Raw genomic sequence first — 1,125 nt, forward strand, 5'->3', positions numbered from 1 at the left:
TTTTTTTGCCCCTCCCCTAGGTGTCTTCAGGTTGATTGACGGGGCGGCGCTGCTTCCCATTGGCTGCCCCTGTTTTGTAGGCGTGTCCTGAGGTCGCGGCCCCGCCCCCCTCCTTTTGTACTTGTAGAAAAAAAAAGGAAAAAAAAAAAAAAAGAAAAAAAACCGGAATTGGCGAAAAATGCCCCGGGTGGGGTCACGTGACTCCCCCTTTAGCGCGCGCCGCCGGGCAGCTCTCGCGAGACCTCGCGCTTCCCTCCGGCAGCGCTCTTCCGAGATCTTGTCCTCCAGCCGAGGAGGGCGATCTCCAATCTCGCGAGATTTGGAGCCGCACTCAGCCGGCGCTCTCGCGAGAGCCGCGCGCGCCGCCGCCGTTCCCGCCGCTGAGGCAGCGGCCGCGCTCCCCCCGCCCTCCCTCCCCCTCCCGCGGCGGGGTCGCTCTCCCGTTGCCGCTCTCGCTTCTCTCTCTCTTTCCGCGCGCCTCTCGCGAGGCTTCGGGGCCGCGCTGCCGCCAGCGCCTCGCGAGATCTCGCTCTCATCAGCGTGCCGGTGAGTGCCGGTGCTTGAGGGAACGGCGTGGGGCCCGCGGCCTGCGAGGGGAGCGGGGGGGTTGAGCCGCTCTGTGGCGGGCAGGGCCTTCCCCGCCTTCACCTTCAGCCCCCCCCATCCTCCCGGTATGAGGCGGGATCCGTGAGGTACCGCCTCCCCTCCCCCATACTCCTCACGAAATCTCGCGAGGCTTCTTCGTTCTCCCGCCCCACCGCTAGGCGCGCTCTCGCGAGACTTGGCCGCCGCGCCTCTCGCGTTCCCATTGGGTGCCGGCGGCGTTGCCCTGCCCTCCGCTGTCTCCGCGGCGCCGCCTCCTCCCGTCCCGCCGGCCGCTCTCGCGGGATTTGCGGCGGCTCTCGCGGGATCTCGGGCCGCGGCCAGGGCTCAGTGTAAGATGGCGGCGGCGGCAGCGGCGGGACGGGCCCGGGCCGGGCTCTGATCCCCCCCTGCTCTCCCCGCTCGCTCAAGGTACCGGGGCGGGCGGGGCGGGGGGCACGGCCCGGTGCCGCTGCCGGGCCCGCGGCATGGGAAGATTGGCGCCCGGCTCCGTCATGAGGGGCCCGCCCCCCCCCTCCCACC

The 1,125-nt window shown here is 70.7% G+C and overlaps 1 protein-coding gene across 1 annotated transcript; it reads left to right on the forward strand.

Annotated features, from left to right (window-relative positions):
• Positions 1-213: 213 nt before the first annotated feature.
• LOC121360558 (forkhead box protein D1-like) lies at positions 214-1,112 on the forward strand (the record flags this gene model as incomplete). Its single annotated transcript, XM_041480464.1, has 2 exons — positions 214-546; positions 765-1,112. Coding segments are annotated over 2 exons (554 nt in total), but the record flags the coding sequence as incomplete, so codon positions are not given.
• Between the last annotated feature and the right edge of the window lie 13 nt (positions 1,113-1,125).

This window comes from Pyrgilauda ruficollis, unplaced genomic scaffold (genome assembly GCF_017590135.1).
Source record: "Pyrgilauda ruficollis isolate IOZ18807 unplaced genomic scaffold, ASM1759013v1 scaffold516, whole genome shotgun sequence".
Lineage (NCBI taxonomy): Eukaryota > Metazoa > Chordata > Aves > Passeriformes > Passeridae > Pyrgilauda > Pyrgilauda ruficollis.